At 43.4% G+C, this 19,362-nt stretch overlaps 1 protein-coding gene across 1 annotated transcript in view; it reads right to left on the bottom strand.

The window, feature by feature from the left end:
• Nucleotides 1-19,362, bottom strand: part of LOC109291212 (sodium channel protein type 5 subunit alpha-like) — a 374,712-nt gene that overhangs the window by 26,022 nt on the left and 329,328 nt on the right. Inside the window, exon 22 of the mRNA XM_019508100.1 lies at nucleotides 7,671-7,793. Coding sequence (XP_019363645.1) covers nucleotides 7,671-7,793 — 123 coding nt within the window. The remainder of the gene's footprint in view (nucleotides 1-7,670; nucleotides 7,794-19,362) is intronic.

Genomic DNA, 19,362 nt, shown 5'->3' with positions numbered 1-19,362 from the left:
TATGACAACCGAGCAATAGACATGCTATTCAACGTTCTACACCACTATACAAAATAGGAAGGCCTTTGATGCATGCAAAGCATAACATTAAAGACATTTTCCAAAAAGAAATAGAAGCAAAACCCTGCCACAAAATGTAATGTTCTGCTTACTATATTAATGGCTTGTGCACTCTTTACATGTCCACAGCTGCTGTAGCTGCTGCTACTACTTTCCAGAAACCATATAAAGGACCTGACAGCCTTTATTCAGATTCCAGCTGTTAACAGGAATTTCTCTCCTTGTTTGTTCATACTTTCAAGATTAGAATCTGCTTTGCAGACACAAAGCCATTCCCCTTTTCTGCTTACATTTCTGAAAATGAGACAAAGTGATATTGATCCACAAAACTGAAATTTTACTCAATTCTAAATCCGATTATGGAAAATATGAGTTCTTGTTTTCTATCATATTAGTGTCCATTTTTTTGACAAGCCAATAATATAAAATTCACTTCATTATTATTTATGTCGTTCTGCATGGGGAAAAAAAAAGAGCACAGTAAAATGATTTGACCCATTTATAGTGGCAGTTTATTTTGGTACATTGAAGAAAACGCACAATTAGGAAACGCTTTCAAAGCCAAAACTACATTTTGCCCATTTCTAAAAGAGGCATTTTTTTTTTTGGCAATGAAAGGCTTCACCTGTTCTTGTGATTGGCTGTTTACAATGACTGTTCTTTTAGGGCTCTGACAAAGGTTACACTTACGAAGCAATTCCCCTATTAATCGCACCATAAATAGCAAACCAGCCACATGTTCAAGGAATTTATGGCATAAAAAAAAGCAAACAACCAGGCACAAAAATGGCCCACAAAATATGTGGAACATTTTTGTGGCTGTTTCCTATCATGCCTTAAATTGAATGTGTGGCAGGGTAGCTTGCATGGTGGGACTTGATTGACAGCCATGCTACGGGTTGCACCTCACAGCTTCAGATGCCGACCTAGGAGCCCATGTAGTGTCATCATAACTTCATACAGTGTTTGCCTTGCCATGTGGCTCCCATGACAGACAGTCAGGCTTGTCTGTGCCTGGCTGGGCTGGTGGGTATGGGGGAGGGTTAAACTCCCCAGCAAGGGGAGACCCTGCGCTCTTATGGGCAGGAACCTTACTAACCCCAATTGGTTTGCAAGGTTCCTGTTAAAATAATGGTGCAATTGGGATCAGTCCCCGATTCCAAAAATCATTCATCCTGCCACACACACGTGGCACAGTAGGACCTATGATTTTGGGGACTGGAGATCAGATCCCATCTTACCATCATTTTAATGAGTGCCAGGGGCCTTGGTTTTCATTTTTAGATGTAGTGCTGCTTCTACAGCATAGCTTTGGTATTTATTTTGCATTTATTGGGTAAACCCAAATGAAAAATAAATGATGAGGCAAATGATTGCTCAAGTGCTGCCAGAGCTTGTATCTTAGCTTTCATTGGCTTTTTAGTGTGTTGATGCTTTTGTTCAATGTCCATCACAGCCTGCCCAAAACTACAGCAGTTAGAGAGTGCAACAGAGGGAGAAAAAAACCAGGATCATAAGAGGGCAATCTCAGTGCAAACACTCGTGCACAGGGACATGATCATGCAAGTTAAACATGGTGCAAATGATGGTCACCCATGCATGCTCCCTTTTAACCTCTGCTGATTTATGTTCCATGGCTTGTAAATAACAAAATGTGACACAAGACTTAAAGTAAATCATGTAGCACCTCTGTGAATTAATTATTCATAAAGGGTCTAATTCTCCTTCCACTTCCACTGATTTGACACCACAGTAATTGTACCATTTGTTTAAATGGAGCTATTCCTGATTTACACCAGTACAAAGAAGAACTGGTGAAGGAGCTGAATACGTAAAGACAAGTACTTTTCATTAATTCATGTTAAAGTTGAGACTTAAACCTCACGAAAGGAAGAACACATTACTTGTGTGTCTCAAAGCTGTAACATTGCAGAGTCATCTACAAGAGAAGGTAGATGACAAGGAATGGTTCATTTCATTACAGGCGAGACCCGAGACCTCTTTTCCCGGAACTTTTGCTGTCCATCCTGCTAGCTGCCAACTGGAGCTGCTCTAAATCCTAAGCATTTCCCCTCTGATATTTATAGCAGAGCAGATCCTTTGTTGTTGTAAACTGTTATAGCTTCACTGATTTCATGGACCATTACATGAGCTAAAGTCTAGGCAGGCATATGTTTAAGCTAGAAAAAGGCATTCTGATTAGTTAGCCTGTTCTTTTCTATAGTACAGGCCATAACATTTTACCCAGTATTTTCTCTCTCCAGACAATAAACCTCTGGGATAGCTTTGAGCACATCTCTTAAAAAGATATAATTTAATAATTTCCAGTGATGGTGAATCTGCCACATTGTTAGGCAGGTCGTTCCAGCCATTAACTACCTTCACTGTTAGAAACACATGCCATATTTCCTGTTTAATTTGTTATGTTTGAACTTCCAGCCATTGTATTACATTATACATTTGTCTGCTGGGTTCAGAAAATGTATGCATCAGAAATTGTCTCCCTATGTCCGTACTTATTATACATAAATAGATGGACCTGCTTAAATCTCTCACTGTCAGGTGGTTTTAGGACCCTGTAGTTCTTTGTCAATCCTTCTGAATGTTTTCAATACTCATTTTAAGTGTGAATACTAGACTTCCAATACCAATCTCAGTAATGTTGTATAGGAGGTGGTCTTACCTCTCAATTGTCAAGTAAAAGTCCCTTGCTTATATATTGAAGGCTTGCATTAGCCCTCTGAGCTACTGCATCATACTGGGAGCTTGTGTTCTTCTGGGGTACATCTACATATGCTATTAATATTATAAATGCTTACTGCATAGTAAAATAGTGTGCAGTAAGTCTTCCCTGTTGAGAGCAAATCTGCTCCCAAAGGGAGCAATCTGATACAGGACTGCTCCTATCCTGTGTTTACCCCCTGCAGCAACCAGGGGGAGCTCCAGGCTCTCTGGGGGGTGGCAGCTTGGGGGCTGGCAGGGATCACTGGGCCAGGATAGCTCTGCCACCTGCAGGAGCAACCGTCTCCTGGCCTCGTGCACATTGGGAAGGGTCCTGATGTGCACGGGGCCTGGAGACAGCTGCTGCTGCAAAGCTTTCCCAGCCCCGTGCACATGGGACAAGTCTCATGACCAGCAAGGCTTCCCCACCCAGTCAGGGCCTGGCAGGGAACTGCCCTGTTTCTGGGGTATCTATACATAAGCATCTAGCACAGCACAGCACAGCAAATTTGCTCCCAGTCAGCCCCAACACCAGGGGGCCACAAGGGATGGGAAACTTCTCTGGTCCTGGCACTGTTCATTTCCAAGGTCCTCCCAGGAGATGAGAGCCAAGTAGTGCTGGAATGGGCTAGCTTTCTGCCTCTCCCCTGTACTGGTGCTGCTCAGCTTTCTTCTCCTCCCCTGTACCAGCCCTGTCCACAGGAGCTGGGAGCTGAGCAGGGCCAGGACTGGGGGGGAGCTCTCTGGGGCTGGCCAGAAACATAGAGCTCCCCCCAAGTCCTGGCGCTACAGTACAGAGTCTACTGCACAGTTAGTTTGCTACCTGTATTTACAGGTAGTAGCTAACTGCACAGTAGGCTAATTTACTGTGCAGTGATACGCATGTGTAGACAGTGATGCTTTACTGCACAGTAGATTAGTTTTGTGTAGACACACCCTTGATGTATTAACATGCATGTTTGTTCAACTGAGTCCAGATAACTATCTGTTCCAGGTCACTCTGTGTAAGTGAACCATCCCTAACTATCCCTATTATTTACTATTCCACCATTTTTGCATCATCCATAAATTTTATCAGCAAAGATTTTATATTTTTTTTCAGATCATTGATTAAGTTTTTGAACAGCTCTGGGTCAAGGCTAGCCCCGCTGAGGGACTCTACTAGAAACATATTATTACTGGGCAATCCCCCATGTACAATTACATTTTGAGATTCATCAGCCAGTTCATAATCCATTTGAGATATGTTGTATTGATTTTGCATAGTGCTAGCTTATAAATCAGAGTGTCTTGTGGGACTAAGTCAAAAGTCCAATCATAAAACAATATGAAATGTGTTTGATAAAACTTATTTCCCTGAAATCCTTCTAAATAGGACTAATTCTGTTATCATTCTTTAATTCTTTGCGGATGTGTCTCATATTAACCTTACCATAATTTTGCCTGGCATCATTAGTCAATTTAAATGGACTATTATTATAACGGGGGTAAAGAGGTCATCACATGTGACCTTTTTAAGATATGCATGGGCACAGTTACAGTTGCCATCCTGAGGGAAGAGGCGGCATTTGGCTGATGAGTATGTACCAGCAGGCTTTCATGTCACAGAGAAGGGCCTTGGAAACAGGTAGAAGTTTGAAGTCTAGCGATGACAGTCCCCTGCCAAGCAGAAAACTCACACGTAGGTGGGACCTGCCTGACACCCTCCCTACACATCTATTGAGTTCTCTGATTCACTGGCTTCAAACCTCCTCTGCCCTTTCCCATACAACCTCATCATCTAGCCAGGACTCCAAAGCCTATGCACAGCATAGTTTAGCAAAGCATATTCTAGCAGGCCTCGAGGACGATTTTCTTGTTCCCCTCTTAGTCCTGTAAAGCGCTTTGAGATCATCAAATGAAAAACGTTATACTAGTTCAACCTACCATCTTCTTCCTCTGTGTGCTTTTGTCTCAACATTAACATTATTTAATCCATCTCTGTGTTGGTAATTTTCCTTGCGTTCTGGAACATATGACCTCCTGATAATGAAAGGTCTTACTGTCCCTAGCCATGTTAAGTATGGTTAGACATTACTAAAAATAAAATGATTTGATTTTCCAGCAGCACGTATTCTCAATTACACTTTATCATAAATTACAAGCTCATTCAGTACCTCCAATAGTTCAGAAAAGAGGCGCCACAAGGACTAAACATGTTCCTACTATGCCAGTGGTGCACAGAAAAGAAACCCCTTGTGTCATGGAGTGGCTCTAATTATAGGGGCATTAGGATTCAAACTCTTGGGAGTGATGTAACAGAAAATGGCCCATTATATGCCACATCACCACCTAGCCAAACTCTATTCCAGAACTACCCCAGTAACCTTAATTCTTCTCCATTTCCTCAGCAGTTCAGTCCCCCAATTTCCCCCACATTTTGGGCTACAAAATGTTGCAAGCTTTAAGACAATTTAGTTACGTTGATACAAACCCATGCGTATGCACTCATGCTATTTTAAAATGTGCTGTTTTAATTTGGGTGCGCAAAACCAATATGAGCCAATATTAAGTTAAGTTTAAATCAATTTAAGTTCTCACACAATTTGCTCCTGTGGAGGAACTGGAGCCACTCTGTGTTAACACCGGCTTTTGTGGCTAGTTATCGGTGGGGCTGGGTGTATTTCGCCATCTTTTCCTTGTAAAGACACAGAGTCAATCCCTCAGCTGATATATGTATACAGAGCTCCATTAACTTCACTAATGCAACATCACTTTCTACCAGCTGAGGATCTGGCTGCTTTTGCCTATGCACTGCTGCTTTTATTACATTTTTGTGAACACTCTTTCAAATATTTTATTATCTAGCTTCACTGAAAAAAATGGAGGTGAATCAGGATAGTTCAGATTTGAAGACCTATCTGAATACAGCTCCTTGAACCTTTTGCATTTCTCATCATCAGCATGGATAATAATACACTGTGACAACATTTTGCTGTATTTTATTAGTGATATCAATGCCTTCAAAAATGCCAGAGTGATAGCTCTGTGGAACAATATATCCAGAGAGCAAAACTGGCATGGGAGAAGCATGCCAGCTCCTCCCACACGACTCCATCCCTATGCTTCTATTACTTCTAGTCTTAGTTCAGCTTCTGGGCCCTTTCTGCTCTTGGGTTGTCTTACCAGGATTGCGATGTGGGCATATGATTGCTGGAACTCTGGCAGAGCTCAACAACTTATTGCACAAGAACTTCATACTTTGTGGCCTAGAGTGAAAGTAGCTGTATCCTAACATCTTTTCACCGTTTGTTTGCCATATTTTAGGGATTTTTGCATCTCCAGGCAGACCATGTCATTTTATATAGATCTGCACCAGAGGGTGCACTTACACGAGATGTGTTAGCCTAATTTAATATGCATTACAGGTATGCATCTACACATGTGCGCCCCCAATGCGCATTAAAAATGCTAAAATGAGGCTAATCAGGCACTTACAGGGAGCCGGCTCTAATGTGCTAGAAATCCAGCATATTAGAACAGACTTGATTAATCGAGTCTGCTGGAACATGTAAATTGATGTGCACTGGCAGCCTTGTGCATCGTGTGTATCAGCAGCGTAGCACACCGCCGCATTGAGAAAATGGCAGCAGCGTGCTTTGAACTAAAACACGTTCAATGTGCTTTAGTTCAAAGTGCACCACCATCATTTTCACAGCGTGGGGATGTGCTGCACCACTAATGCATGTGATGCAGGGGTACTTTTAATTAGCGTGGCTTACTAATTAAAAGCTCCTGGCACCGCATTGGGAGCACATGTAAAAATGGCCATCATGCCTAAATTGTATCATGCTCATGCAAATGCAGGCATCAAATTTAGGTGCAATTAGTTAAAGCATATTAACGCACATGTAGACACAACCCAGCACTAACTTAGTGCCAGGTCTGCCCAGCCCCTAGGGGCACATGGCAGGGCTGCAGGGGCTTGGCACTAACTTTAATGCCAAGTGTCTGCACATGAAGACACGTGCCAAAAATTGCTTAATACACATTAAATTTAGTTGCACTTAAATGCATGTGTAGACACACCCAGAGATCTTAAAAATAGTGCTAAGTTATGCCGTATGTTCTCCTCCAAAGTTAAAGTTTGCACCATATGTGAATTCCAACCTTGCCATTGGAGTTACATAATCAATATTAACTTTGGCTAGTACAGAAGGCAGTTCACATCATTTGCTAGTCAAGCATGATAGAATAGTTAAGTAAAGAAAACACAGGTCTACATTATTAAACATACTTGCTATGCGAAACATGCACAAACAGGTGCTCATGCAAGAAAATGTGAAAGGAAGAAGACAGGCATACAAACAAAATACAACAATAAGCGTTAAGTCACTTGGTTACGATGCTAATCCTGGCATTCCATGGTAAGATTGAAATGTATCAAAGGAAAAAAAAATGTTGCATTTGCTCATTTGTTTTCCATGTTTCTAATGCCTCTAATGTTCATTTTCATTAGAAGTGAAAAAGTCCTTGAGAACTTTCCCACCCTCTCTAATTTTAATACAATTTGAAAGCAGGGAGCAAACCCATAGCAGAATCATTTCCCCTGATGTGCTTCATAATTGAGAGGTCACTGTTAGCCAGATGTTCCCTCAGTCAAAAAGCAGGGTTTTAAACACAGCAGGATAAGTTATGCAGCGGGATTAGCTTATCAGGACATCCACCAGAGAGTAAAAGCTGTAGCTATGCTACTGCAGTCAAGACAACAGAGGGATTTTTTTTTGACACAGCATTTTCATTCGTGTCCTTTTGCAGTCTCAATGAAAACAAAACCAAATGAAATATTGCCCTTTGACATGCTTGATGGTCACACAAGGGGCTTCGATGGTTGCTTTATTTCCTCTTACCCTCATCCCTTCAAATCGTGACAATGCTCTTAATGGTCTCAGAGCCCGGAGGGTCCTAAGGGATTTAATGGGACCCATTTCGGAGTATCCAAGTGTATTAGCTATGAGGCTTATTAAAGAGACCTGAATGGAGACACAAAGCAAAATTCCAAACTATTAGCACATTCCTGCCATTTGGCTTCTCTTCTGCCTCTCCTACCTGCAAATAAAAAGCCTGTTAATGGAATGAGGAAGGAAAGCTGTAGTCAGAACCTGTAGTATTAGAATAATGAAGGAAAAAAACAGTGTTTTAGCATCCACATATATCCACAGTTCTTTCCAGAGAGCAGAGCCTTTGTTTCCATCTTAATGCCAACTCATTGAAAAGGTACCTAAATGATTTCTAAGGGTATCTTTTTTCCTCCAGCCAAGAATACAGCACTCCTAGGAATAGCAGTGGGTGTTAAGCAGGCAGGAAGGAAAAAAAAAAGATCATGGCTGCTTAATGGCATCAACGTTTTAGTTTATTTTACAACTTACGGAAGTGTGGGCGCATTTCCCATGATGGAAAATATGACATTACATACATGCTGTATTCATGGCTTTCCAGGTGGATTGCTCTGCAAGATCCTATCATTTACCAAAAGGGTCAAAAATCTTAAAGTTGCCATGATAAACATTTTAATTGGATAACACCATTACCAATTTAAAATTTCCTTCTGAATTGCCATTGGCTCTGAGGTTATTAGGCTCTTTAAAGGAACTGTGTATATGATTTTGTTCAATTCATGGTTTGCTTGTTTTTTGCTGTGGTCCAGCTCTCTGGGCAGCACCTAAAAGAGAAGACTCAATATTATTTCCCTGTAAAGAAAAGTGATCAGGTATTTGGCATTAAAACTGAACACTTCATAGACACTAAAAGATACCCTTACCCTTATGCTTTCAAATCTGGATAAGGCTCGGAGAGGCCGCAAAGCCCTCAGTGTTCTGAGAGATTTCATAGCGCCCAGCTCGTCATAATCAAGAACTGATGCTATCAGGCAAACAACTGAAATCTGTGCAGATTGAATGGAATTTGAGATTACTGGTCAGAGGCAAAATACATGGAGTAAATGGTTATACATGCCACAGTCAGTAGTCACAGCTTCAATTCTTACTGACCACTGTGTGAAAAGGAAATTGTTCCCTGGCACTGTGAGCGTCTCTCTGACTTTGATGGATTCATTTCCATCCCATCTTTTATAATCTTTTCTCTGCTGCATTCCTGTACATACTGTTTCTCCCAGCAAATCCCTTGCTCCCACCTGTCCGGAGGTATTTGTATGCTCCTCCCCCTCATTATCGTAGGATTTGAGAGCTTCCCAGTCTTGAATAGATTCATCTATCTTTGCAACAAACCTGTGATGGAGGGAAGCGCTGTCCAGAGGATCGAGGCTCACAGAGATTAAGGCCCAGTCTCACAAATGTATTTAGGCTCTTAGGGCAGAAATTTTACCCCAGGTCTCTCAGACCCCAAACTATTGTCCTAATCATTGGATAGTCCATTCTTCTCAAAGTATATTCATTTAACTATGCAAACTGGAGTAGGCCGTACTGATGTCTAAACATCTGTGTGCAACACACTCAATATTTTTAATGATTTATACATTTTTGTATGACATTTTAGTGACAACCAGCATTATGGCAGCAGCTCCTGGAGTCACTATGCCCAGGACAGACACAATAGACTAGATCCTTAGTTGGTATATTTGGGGTAGCTCTCTTGGAAGAAACTCTGGAATAGACCATGGAGCAGTGACTACTGATGCACTCTTTAACATGGTGCAACGTGCTAACTCACCTCACTGGCCCCAGCTCCAGGGACTGATGGGTAGTGATGAGTACATTATAAAATGCTTATAGACTGGACAGCTAAGCTGGGTTTAAGGTCTGACACCCAGGGAATTTTAGACAAGTGAGATTTCTAATTTACCACTGGGGCACCCCATTTGTTTTCCCCCTGAAATATCCCTGAGACTTTAAACTATGACAGTATTGTGCAGAGAAAAGCTATTTTATGATAGACGATTTTTATCTGTTTATACATGCATAAAGAGATATTTCAGTGATATATTTCTGCTGCTACTTGCAATTAAATATGGCAACCAGGCTATTACAGGTGGAAGGTAAATGAAAAATGGCATTGCTAAAACATTTTCAAACCTCTCTAACATTTCTGAAATGGATTAGTGGTAACATGATACCAAGCTTTTACTGATGCATCTTTGAAATGCTGTGTATAGCCTGGTAGCCTTGTTACCATTTGCTACTCTTGTGGTCAAGAAAATCTCAGACTACACCATGTTACCAAGCATTCTTTCTTTTCTTACACCTATATATATGCACACAGACAGGTACATGTGCACACACACATGCATATTTATATTATATATATATATATATATTTCTGTATACACTACTAGTTTTATAGCATCTCTTATTCTTGTAAATAAAATCCGTGTATTTAGGCTGCATTACTGTGCAAGCAAAATGCACAATCTTTGTTTGTCCCTCCTAGTGACCATAAGGAGAAAACTGCCTAAATAAGGAGAAAGGGCTGTAGGGTTTGGCCCATAGCACTGGCTGTACATGCACTGCACATATAGGTCAGGTACAGACATTGCGCTTATATGGATATGAGTGATCAGAAACCAGTCTATACCTGTAACAGAACAGAAGTTCAGTACACATAGACTAGTTTTAAAATGGCAGAACCCAGTCTAAGATTTGCTCCCCCCAAAAAGTGTGTCCTGGTTACTATGGATCTAAACTATGCCACTTACAGAAAGCCACGTAACTTAGCTCAATTCTGCCTTCAGCTTTTTGAATGCCTGTACCTAGCCATACACCGTAGCTATTTAATTGCTCTCCCTTTGACTTGTAACATGACGTGATGGACACATTCCTTATATAAAAGGTTCCATTATGATATATATTCCTTTGACCTATGGAGAGTTTAATGCTGATAATGACACTTGCCCTGAAGATTCCTTGAGTTCTCTGTCAACCGAGGCCCGCTGGGAAGACGGGGTGGCTGCAGGTGGGGGCCAAAATACCAAAACACATTCACAGGTCAGCCCTTTGCATTTTTTAAATAAAATGATTCAAATGCCACACAACGAAGGCCCTTCTTCCTATTATCTTTTACCCTGCATGATGTAGAGACAGCACTTTAGACAGGGCTTCCGACTTTCCAGACATGTGCTTTACAGACTTCTTCCCCCAGTTCCTGATTTATGTGCCACAGCTCAGCCTCCACTCAGAGCAGAAGGTGCCTTGTTCAAATCCTGTAAGACTGGCCTTCAATTCAGAGCGGGTTACCATTTTCTCTTGAGTCCCATAAATGTCACCCTGAAATACATCACAGGTGCTGCTGTCCTCCTGACAACAGATTTACACAGTATTAGATATCTATTCAGAGGATTAAGCTGTGAAGCCGTGTGATATTTGGCAATGATTTACAAGGCTGGAGTCAGTCCTTAGTTCGAGACAACTTGTCTAAATACTCTACTGTTGATTTCAAAGGTATTTGATTTCTTCCTGTCAAACTTTATTTATAGGAAAATCACTACAACAGAGACTTTGCTGTTTGGACTTGATTAAATGTGACCCGGAAAACTATTTAAAAAAAAAAATCAAGCAGCTTTCAAAATCAGTACTGACTGCCCCACATAGCTGTGGCAAAAGGGCAAGTCAGCATTTTCTTAATGTTATGTTTTTTGTCTCAAGCTTGTGAAGTCCAAAGCCTCGATAGCATGTTGCTTTATGTTCTGTGTTATGTCGGACTCATTGCCATATCCTGATTGAATCCAGAAACCTCCTTTAGAAAGAATGTAAGTCCCGATTTTAACAATATTGTATGTCTTTCTTAGTCCTGTGATATTTCCCCTATGTGCTTTTCTAGCGAAAAATACAGTTGGAAACCACACAATGCTGTAACAATAGGGAACTTGTTTGAATCCTGTGGAGCTATTATAGCCCTGTGACTATTTTAAATAAAATACATAAACTGCTCAGGTCTTCTCTGCCCAGATGAGTGCTTTACCCACCAGGCTACAGAGTCATGCACTCTCTTTCCGGAAGTGAATGCTAAATTCTACCTTTTCTTCCCACAGGAGGGGTAGAGAGTATCCCATCCCAGAGCAGCTTCATGAATGATCATTACAACCGCCTTCAAGGAAGACAGAGAGTTTCTCACAGTCTGGGTAAGTCTCTAACCACCACTCCTGGCTACCTTTCAGAAGAAAGTTGTGACTGCATTACATCCTCACCCTGATCCTTTCAGCGGGCATCAGGCTTTCTCAGCGAACATCCACTAGAATAAGCTGCTCACGGGATTCAGGTGAACGAATGACTGGATCCCAGTGGGATCTAGGCATGAGGTAGGTGCTCTGTCCTGTGAGGACCAAAGAGCTTATGGGACTGTGAAGAGGCAGGACTGTAGGCTCTCAGGGGACTTTGAATGAGAAAAGTAAGGCAGGTATGGAGCATAAATACCTACAGTCAGGTGACAGCCAAGCAGGGGTTTTCAGGATCATAATTCGGGACTCCGGCTTCTGAATCCTGCCTAAGTCCCAATGAAGTGTTTAGTTCTGTTTGGAAAAGAAAATGATCTTATTTTTCCAGGGCCTCAGTTTCCCATCTGCAGTGTTGCGAGGGTACATGCAGAACACGTGTCAAGGCATTCAGATATTATAGGAGATTTTAAAGGTATCCGAGGTAGCTAGTCTGTAGCATCTGACAATGCAGGCTTGCCTTCTGCTATGTAGACTGTGGAGTTTTGTCTAGTCTTCTTTCTTTCTTTAATTATTTTAATTTGCAAGGCATTTTTGCTTCTGGCATTTCCAACCGGTATTTTTCCAGAACCTAACTGATCTTGGGCTTAGGACATTTACCCAGATATTCAATCTAAAGTTTCTTTTACTTAATTTAATCCAGTTGCTCTTTGCTATGTTGTCCTACAGCACACCCCTCCTGTCCCTCATTGGTGGTCACACAATTTATCACCTGTTTTCACATTCCCATTTACCTGTTGCTTCAACCTTGTCCTACACCTCCCCTCCTACTCAGATTTTACTTAGGCCACATATGTCTCTTAATGTAGGCTGTTCAGGTGCTTTCCCTAAGTAGATATGATGTAAAAATGGAAGAAGGATGTCAGCATTTTTTTATGAAGCAGTTTAGTTATTTTTCCAGGATGTCTTAATTTTTCTAGCCTCCATTTTCATTGCTCTTCCTTGAATCCCAGTCAGTTAACACAGACACAGGCAGATAGAGTGACATGGAAGGGAAGAAATCCTACTTAGGATGCTGCCACACTGCTGCTAGAAGCATGCTGCATATTCCAGGTGTAAAACAATGATGAATTATAAAAATGAATGCGTGGGATGATGAAGCAGCTGAACAAGAAAAGTGGCATCAGGTTAATGCTTCTGCTCCCTCAAAGGCACATTATCGTCACTGGAATTTCCTGTTCCTTCTAGGCAACCAGTGCCCCCTCTTTTTTCCTCTCCCCTTCCCTACCCTTTCTATTCTCATCGGTGCCTTCTATTTAGTAGCTCTGCTTCCTGCAGGCCCTTTGCAGATCTGATGAAGTAAGCCCTCTGCTTACAGGACATCTCTGATCTAGTTAGTCTATACGGCTAGGGACAAAAGTCACACATAAACCAGTTTAATTGACCAGAAACAGGTTTAAACCTGTAACAGAACAGAAATGCAGTGCACTTAAACCGCTTTCAAAACGCCTGAAACTGGTTTAAGAGAAATCTGGAGGGATGTAGTGCCAGGCTTAACTGATTTAGGTCAAACTAGTTTCTGGAACTTTTGTCCCTGATCCCTTCCTGGTTCAAGCTTGCTCACAGTCCCCCAGCATCCCAAGATGCTTTGCAGCCTTGGGCTGTGCTGTCTGCTCTAGCAGAGCAGGGTCTGCCCCATCTCTCTGCTTCCTAGCTGGAGCGCTATCGCTCCTCTGGTTGATTGGGGGGTGGGGAGAGAAGCCATCCCTCCAACCTGGCATTGGTCCCCTAGCCACATGCAGCCTGGAGTGGGGATAGGGAGGGAAAGGAAGGGAAGGGTTTGGCTCTATCCCCCAGCCATGCCCTTTGGGCAGCCTCCTGGCCAGCTGGGGACAGAGAAGCTTGTACTGGGGCTTGGCTCCACCCCCAGAGCTGGGAGCAAGAAGAGGGGTTGGAGTCCCCCAGCCACACCTCCTCCTCAGCCTCCAGCCTGGCTTTGGTGGGGTGGAGGGAAAGGGAAACCTGCTCTGGGACTTGGCTCTGCCCCTGGGAGCCAGGAACCAGAAGCAGCACTGGAGTCCTCCTGCCACAACCCCTCCTGGACCACCTGAGGGGGGTGGTAGGGGAGAGGAGCCTGCACCAGGGCTTGGCTCCCCTGCTTCAGCCAAACTGGAGGCTGAGGAGGGTGTGTGGACAGGGGAGTCCGGCCCCACTCCTGGCTCCCAACTCCAGGAGGGCAGAGTAAAGCCCCCAGTTCAGGCTTCCCCTTCCCACCCCTGTGCCGGGCTACTCCCGACTCAAGGTCTGCTGCTGCACCATGGGGGTGGGTTTTTCTCCCCCAGCCCTTCCTTAGCCAGCCTGGAGGCTGAGGAGTAGGTGTGGCTAGGGGGAGAAACAAAAATCGCCCAGTTTCTGGCTGTCTGCAATGACCTGCAATCTGGGAGAAGTGCTCTAGGGCCCCCAGCTACTGGTATGGGCCACTGCAGGGGCCTGGCTGCCTTCCCTGTTTGAAAAGTGAGTATCAGTTCACTTGCTTATTTGTTCAATCTACACAGCTTAGAGAAACCTGAAAAGATTAAATCGATTCAGCCTCAGACTCTTTGAATGTCTGTACTCAGCCTAAAAGTAGATGCTTATCCTGCCTTCTGCCTAACTTCAGACTAACACGGCTAACTACCTCTGTCTACTAATGAAATGCTGGTGGTACAGACGTCAATGAAAAGACCTCCCATTGATTTCGGCGGGGCCAGGGCTTCACACAGGGAGATTCTAGGTACGTTGCTTTGCGTGAGTAAGGCTGTGGACTGAGTTTCCATGCAAAGGACTTTTCCTTCCTTTATCTGGTTCAGGCCCCAGTTCACCTCAGTACAGCCAAACCAAAGATCAGCGCAAGCACTGTTGAAGTTTTCCTAACATTTGTTCCATGGACACTGCTCCTGAAATGGGCAACATGAAGTATCCGGCTCAAAGTCACTGGTAAGTTTTCCAATAACGCTCCAGGCCTTCAGACAAAAATATGCCCAATGTCGCCTGCTCCACCTTGGCTTCTTTCATGTTGTTTAGAAAGGCCGTTGTTGTTGAGCTCCCTCTAATCCTAGCATTTAGGGAAGTTTGTTGCACCTGCTTCTTGCGTTCATTGACCCTGAACAGTTTTATCTCTATAGATTTCCCCCGCTGAGCAGGATGACATAACTCAAAGTGAGAGGAAGTCGGTTTCAGATGTCAACCCTATCAGGGCTCAAATCCCCTTGAGTCAGGTAAATACATAGATGCTCTAACCCCATCACTGTGCCATCAGCAGCTGTTTAACAAAACCTTCATTTTCTTTTCTTCCAATCCAAACAAAATACTCTATACTTTCAAAATCTTGTTTCTCAATTAACCACTTAAAGTGCCAGCTCTTGAAATCCCCAGTGATTATCATACTCATGTACTGGGTTTTTAAAGGAAAAGATACGTCATTTCTTGGGGTCTGCTGAATGAACAGCATGTATCCAGAACATCTCTCTGTAAAATATCTGCACATCTTTCCAGGACAACAGCAAGAAGGATCAATTAATTCAACAGAGCTTGAATATTGGTACCAGGCTCTGAAAAATAAGTAGCTCGACTAACAAATATTTAAAGTTAGCACCAAGCTGTTTCTGGTGAGGTAAATGTCTGAGTTAAATCATTGTGAGAGTCCAGTAATAATGGATATTTGACTGGAAAATATTTATTGCCTCGGAGTCAATTAATTAAACTTTCTTTCATTGCTTGCCACAGCTTTCCAATTTAGTATTTAAAAGGCTATTGTAGTGTTTGTTAGATGACAAATACAGCTTCTTATTTGCATCCCACTGAACAATAACGGAGTCCCCACAGTGGTAGGTGCTGTATATGCATTTTGTCCAACACAAACCCTGCATCATCATCACAAGTAACATTAGGTAAGCTGAATTTATTTCCTTAATTATTTGGCCAGTAATTTTAAGGAGTGCACTTCATGGACCCATGCTGCATATGTTTATGTTACATTCTTTAGGGGAAAAAAAAGACCCTGCAAAGCAAGGGTGTCAAGGCTGTTGCAAAGTGAAGCCCTCAAGTTTGTAAACACTAGAATTAAGGCTTCCTCTGTCAACTTAATGGGCCCACTTTCTGTGTATATCTGCTAATGCGGTCTTCAATTACATAATCTCATACTATTTTAAACAAGGACCCATGACAATTTATATCAGCTGAGAGATTGCCTTCTAATCCTTAGTGCTCACAGCCACATACACAGACACTTTAGATTTTTTAACAACACATCAGTAACGTGTACACATAGGTCTTGGCCATGGCATCGTGCTGCACTCCAGTAGTCAGATGGGCAGCTTTTACAGAAGTGATAAGCAGTTATTAATCTGACATCAGCTGAAGTCAAGGGTGTTTAATGAACAGGTGGATCCAGCCTTCAGAGCTTCTCTATCTAGCCCGCTGGGCTACTGGCAGACTACTGGATGTTGGGGGTGTGACCCACCACTTTGGTCCTGTTGGCCATGGTCATTGATGGCAAGTTGGTTTGCTGCTGTGGCTGCTCCCAACCCCTGGTTGCATCCCTGGGCTTACTGATGCCCCCAGACTCCTGTGGCTGCCGGACCCCTTCCACCATTGCTGGACCCCCTCCTTGGACTCCTCGCCACCTCTGGGCCTACCACAGGACCCCTCTGAATCCCTTGCTGCCTCCAGACCTGCTGTTACCACAGTGGCCATGGGAGCTGCCCCCATGTCCCAGGCTGGATCTGGCCTGTGGTCCAGATCCAGTTTGCAGCCCCTTGTGAGTCTGACACCCCTGATTTAAGCTAAAGGGCAAGGTTGGTGCCAGAATAAATGGATATAAATTCAAATTTTAACTGGAGATTACATAAAGGCTCCTAATCATAAGAGAAGTGAAGTTCTGGAACAGGCTTCCAATAGGAGTAGTGGGAGCAGAAAAATCTAGCTAGTTTTAAGATGAAGCTTGATACCTTTATGTAAGAGTTTCTAGCACCTGATACCCACAATAGTGGGTATCAGGTGCTAGAAACTATACAATAGCACCTGATACCCACTGGATTCAGTGATCCAAAATGTACCTCTAGCCCCTACAGGCAGATTTGAACGGAGGGTCATTTACTTTTGTTTAGAACTGCCTTTCAGGGATCAAAAAATGTATCACTTCATAGTTATTGATGAAGGCTCATTAGATGTGATGTTTAAGAACAAGTCTTTCAACGAATTCAAGTAAATCATAACAGACCAATGCACTGAAAGGGAGAGCCCAAGCAATGTCTTTCTGTTTGCTTAGGTGAACTTCAACTGATGGGCCAGACATGGGTTGGTACCAAGCATGGGCTATGCCTAACTTCAGATGCTTGAGATAACTCTCTTTGTGCCTCTTTTACCTTGTGATGAGAACTAAACTAAGACAACATACCCTGAAATGAAACAGGCATAAGTTGCCACAGTTTAGTTTTCCCTTGCTCGAGGAATGGGGACAGTCATCGCGCAGAGTCTGAGCCATGGTAAAACCTCGCCCTCTTAATTGTGGGCACATGTGGTAATTGCAAAGTTGGAGGAAACAGGGGCTCTGTAGGGCTTGGGGCTCACTTGGGGTTGGTCTCCCTATTTTGGGAAATGTCCTTCTAAAAGATCTACCAGGATATATATTCCACCTATGCCACTCTCCTCTTGATATAAAATCTGAGTAGTGGGAGGTAAACAGGATCCCCAACTGAAGGCTGTGGTATTTGGGGATCATAAGTGCTCCTAAGTGCTAGCTAAAACTCTACAGGACCGGAGGCAGTAAAGACTGGGTTTTGTCCCGGGTTTGTCCAAGTACTTCTTACGTGACATTAGTTAAATTACCTAGCTCCTGCCTGTGCTTCAATTTTATCAGCTATGATTCTGACACAATTAATTATCTCACAGGCACATAATGCAACTTAATTCATTAAAGATTGTAAGGTACTTTCAGATTGTCAAATGGCAAGGACTGTACAAGTGTCAGATGCTAGCATAATATTCTTTTCACACTTGGAAAGAGCCTGCTTCTCACTGAGATGCCCTGAGTGGGCTAAAAAAGTCAAGGGCTGAATTTTTAAAACCCCACCTTCCTTTACATAACTACTGTTTGTACCCAGAAATAACTGCAGGCACAATGCTGTTCCCACAGTTTGCCTAAGTTTAATTAGTCTCACTTGTATATCTCATATACCTTACCCAGGCAGTCAGATGTCTAAATGACAAAGTGTACCCACAAATAATTGCAGGTGCAAAAGTGCACCTGGTATTAATTGTGCATACAGAAAAGGATGGCTGGATTGAATTCAAGCACCTAAAGTCATCATTTCTGAGTTGTTCTTGAAACTTCAGTTTATGTGGGAAAAGCACTTTTTTGTTGTTGCAAATCAAAAATGGCTAAATGTATTTTACTGACAAAATCTCTATACATTTAGCCTGTAGGCTGAGTCCCAGGAGAGAAAAGCTTTAGGGCAGACTTTCAAAGGCACAAATAGGAGGCTAAGGATAAAACCGCATGAATAATTTACCGTGGTATAGAAAGGGCAAGGTTTTATTGCATCTGATCTGATCTGTGCTAACTACCCATGTGTCTGCTCTTACCTTGGGGTAGTGAAAGCTAAAATGCAGGAGCTTAGCCTTCCGTAAAAGAAGGGTAAGTAACAAAGGTTTACCTTCCACATACCATGGGGTAAGAGTGTTCGTGCCAATAGTTACTCTATTTACTAGAATCCAAGACAAAGGCTTTTTCCCCATTCAGCATGCAGGGGAGGGGGAGCCCCTTATTTTAGCTATGAGTACACGTTGGGGGAGGGCTGGGGGAGGGCAGTGCTTGTGGCTCCAGCTCTGAGCCTGGGCTCACAACCATGGTGGCACCTCAGGCCCCAGCTCCAGGGCCAGGGCTGAAGCTGCCAAACCTGCAACACCTGCTGCACATCCTGGTGGAGGCCAGAGCCAGCATGTGCTCTGCGCGTCTTGCCCCTGTGTAAAGTGGTACCCACCCAGGAGCTGGAGCTACAAGGGGAAGGTAAGCGGCAGCAGGGAGGACTGTGCGGGGCAGGTAGCAGGGGGACCACACAGGGGGCAGGTGGTGGCAGGGGGGCAGGCAGTGGGGGGAGGGTAAGTAATGGATGGGACAGGTGCCCAGGGGTGCAGACACTGTGGGCAGCGGGAAGTATCAGGGGGTACAGGCATGGAGGGAGCAGGTGGAGCAGGGGATACAGACACCATGGGAGCAGGCACTGGGAGGGGTAGGCAGCTGGGGGGCAAGAGGTGGGTACAGGAGGCAAAGCACAGGGGTCAAGCTACTTGACTCTCCTGATGCCTATCCCACCACCACTTGCCCCCCCTCCCCTTCCCATGCCCCGCCACTGCTTATCCCACTTCCCAGTGGGGAGAACAAATGTATTACGATGCCC

This window comes from Gavialis gangeticus, unplaced genomic scaffold (assembly GCF_001723915.1).
Source record: "Gavialis gangeticus isolate Ggan-Ray unplaced genomic scaffold, GavGan_comp1, whole genome shotgun sequence".
Classification (NCBI taxonomy): Eukaryota; Metazoa; Chordata; order Crocodylia; family Gavialidae; genus Gavialis; species Gavialis gangeticus.
Note: the sequence above shows the minus strand (reverse complement) of the source record. Positions and strands in the feature narration are given on the sequence as shown.